This window comes from Corylus avellana, chromosome ca3, assembly GCF_901000735.1.
Source record: "Corylus avellana chromosome ca3, CavTom2PMs-1.0".
Lineage (NCBI taxonomy): Eukaryota > Viridiplantae > Streptophyta > Magnoliopsida > Fagales > Betulaceae > Corylus > Corylus avellana.
In genome coordinates, this window is record NC_081543.1 from 13,008,205 (window position 1) to 13,010,728 (window position 2,524).

The 2,524-nt window shown below is 36.6% G+C and overlaps 1 protein-coding gene across 1 annotated transcript in view; it reads left to right on the forward strand.

Annotated features, from left to right (window-relative positions):
• The window catches only part of LOC132175651 (glycine-rich cell wall structural protein 1.8-like), a 2,110-nt gene extending 1,595 nt beyond the window's left edge, over positions 1-515 (forward strand). Inside the window, exon 2 of the mRNA XM_059587662.1 lies at positions 2-515. Within this exon, the coding sequence (XP_059443645.1) occupies positions 2-323 (322 nt within the window). The 3' untranslated portion in view covers positions 324-515. The remainder of the gene's footprint in view (position 1) is intronic.
• The last annotated feature ends 2,009 nt before the right edge of the window (positions 516-2,524 follow it).

Consider the following 2,524-nt stretch of genomic DNA (forward strand, 5'->3'; position numbering starts at 1 on the left):
CTGGTTATGGAAGCGGAGCAGGAAGCGGTGCTGGTAGCGGCTATGGTGCTGGGGGAGACCATGGTGCGGGTGGAGGAGGCGGCGGTGGGAGTGGTGGTGGTGGCGGTGGAGGTGCTGGTGCAGGAGGAGCACATGGAGGTGGGTATGGTAGTGGTGAAGGAGCTGGTGGAGGCTATGGTGGTGGAGCTGCTGCTGGTCATGTTGGTGGTGGCGGCGGCGGCTCTGGTGGTGGCGGTGGCGGTGGTGCAGGGGGTGCAAATGGTGGATATGGAGCAGGTAGTGGGAGTGGAGAGGGTGGTGGACATGGTGGCTACATCCCTTAAAAATTCCTTGTCACTACATAATTTGCTAAGACGAATTAATGTGTCTTCTTACGTTCTCTAATATGAGCAAAAAATAAGATTAGTATTGATAAGAGGATGCTTATAATATCTAAGTATTGTATGAATGCCAGAGAGATGCACTCAAAGGCTGTATCTAATTCTAATCATGAATATGCAGTCTTCTTTTTTCTGTCTTTTGGTTATGGAATTGGTGCAATATTCAAGTGATGAAAAATCTCAAAACTTGATTAATCCAAATTATAAAAAAATGACTGTACGTGCACTCGTGCCAAATCAAGTTAATTAATTACGTGCATGCTAATCATTACCCTGATGGGATATGAGGAATGGACCTTAATTCGAAGGTGATGATGTACGTGCACTTCAATTCCACACTAAAATATATGGAAAGGGTTTTTATCTTATGATGGTTACGAAGATAATAATATTATCAAGAAACTAGTGCGGTGGTGGAGGTATTATATATAATTTTATTAGAAAGTGTATTTTTCTTTCATAAATTTTCTTTGTATATTAGTTTTCAGAAAAACTAACCACTTATTTTATGAATAAAGAATAATATCTTAGCCCTAGTGTATTCGAATCCATATATTAATAGGGTTTAAATACATGGATAAATTTGTGTATACAAAAATTCTTCCCCTTTTTTTTTTTTGTTTTATTTGTATATATTTTTTTTCCATACAACAAGAAACGAAACATCCCCTTACACTTTCCTACAGTGTACTCCATCGGTGGCGTTTGGAGGCTCTCCGCAGAGGAAATGCACGGACAATGGCTTTATAAACTGACATGTCTATTTTTTATTAGAGAATACAAAGGACTTGATTTGTGCCAAGACCTTATAAAAATTATTCAAGTCCAATAATAAACGCCCTTAAAGGAGTTTAATTAAATGACTTTAAAAATCATATTCAAGACACGGAGGCTTTAGGCTTTAGCATATATAGGAGCAGTGAGAAGTAAGAATTTTGTAGAAGGGAATATATGTGAGGATTGAGCCCTCGCTATCAGTAACCCCCATAGCCATCAGTATCCCCCAAATTGGTTGGCCACGAAATGCCTCGTCTCCCTCAGTGAGACGCTTTCGCAGTGCATGCAAGAGGGATGATCGAGATAGTCATAGTGTTACAAACTGTAAAACCCTTTTGCCATCACTTTCAATGAGAGTGACAACTCTCTATTATATTCCTAATGGTGCAAGTCTTGAAGATTAATATACTTCATTCCTCCTATATATTCATGACTGCAACATGGAATTCCTCACCACTACTAACGGTGCTGCATTGTAAAAATGCTCAAATCTAAACCGACCCCTTCATCAAATCTTTAATCTTTAACTTTAGGGTCATTCAAATATACTCTAACATCCTATAATCCAACTTCAATTGAATAGCATTCTAGCCCTAGTTCCTCTTTCTAGGATGGAGTCTGATTAAGAATGCCGATTAAATTAATGTATAAAGATAATATATTAAGGTCTGTTTGGGTTTGCGATTTCAAAAATTGCGATTTCAAAATAACGATTTGAAAACGTGGTTTTTAATAATATAGTTAAATGTTTGGCAAAATCACAATTTGACCTTTAAAATCCCAGTTTAATTAGTCTTTAAAATTATACGATTTATAAAAGAAAATACCTTCTTACTTGCGATTAGAAAATGTAGATTTTTTGCGTTTATCGCAATTTTTTTAAAATGTAATCACAAACAATTTATTAGTAAAACAATTACAATCTAACACAATAACGTGATGATAAAAATTAGCCATTGGATCAACATTTGAATTTTTTTTTCTACAAGTATTGATCAAAATGCTGATTTTTATTGCCAAATCATTCAGTTATATGATAATTATTATTTTTTTATGATGGGAAATCCTTCCAAGGCAGAGCTATTTCATGTCTCTCCTGTCAAGCAAACCCTGGACCTGTGCAAAGTGCCCCCTCCACCTGAATTAGGTAAGATTCCAGCTTCGCGACCAAGGCTCATACCACTTGAGCCAACCCCTTGAAATTCAATTGTATGACAGTTGAATAGAAATCTACTACATAGGACACTCTTATCCTTCATTGCTCGTCTTCCTTAAATTATAGGTGCCACATTCCACTCTTTGTCATTGTTTTGGTATTTATTTGACGTTTTAATTCAAATCTTTCTTTAAAAAAAAAAAAAAAAAAT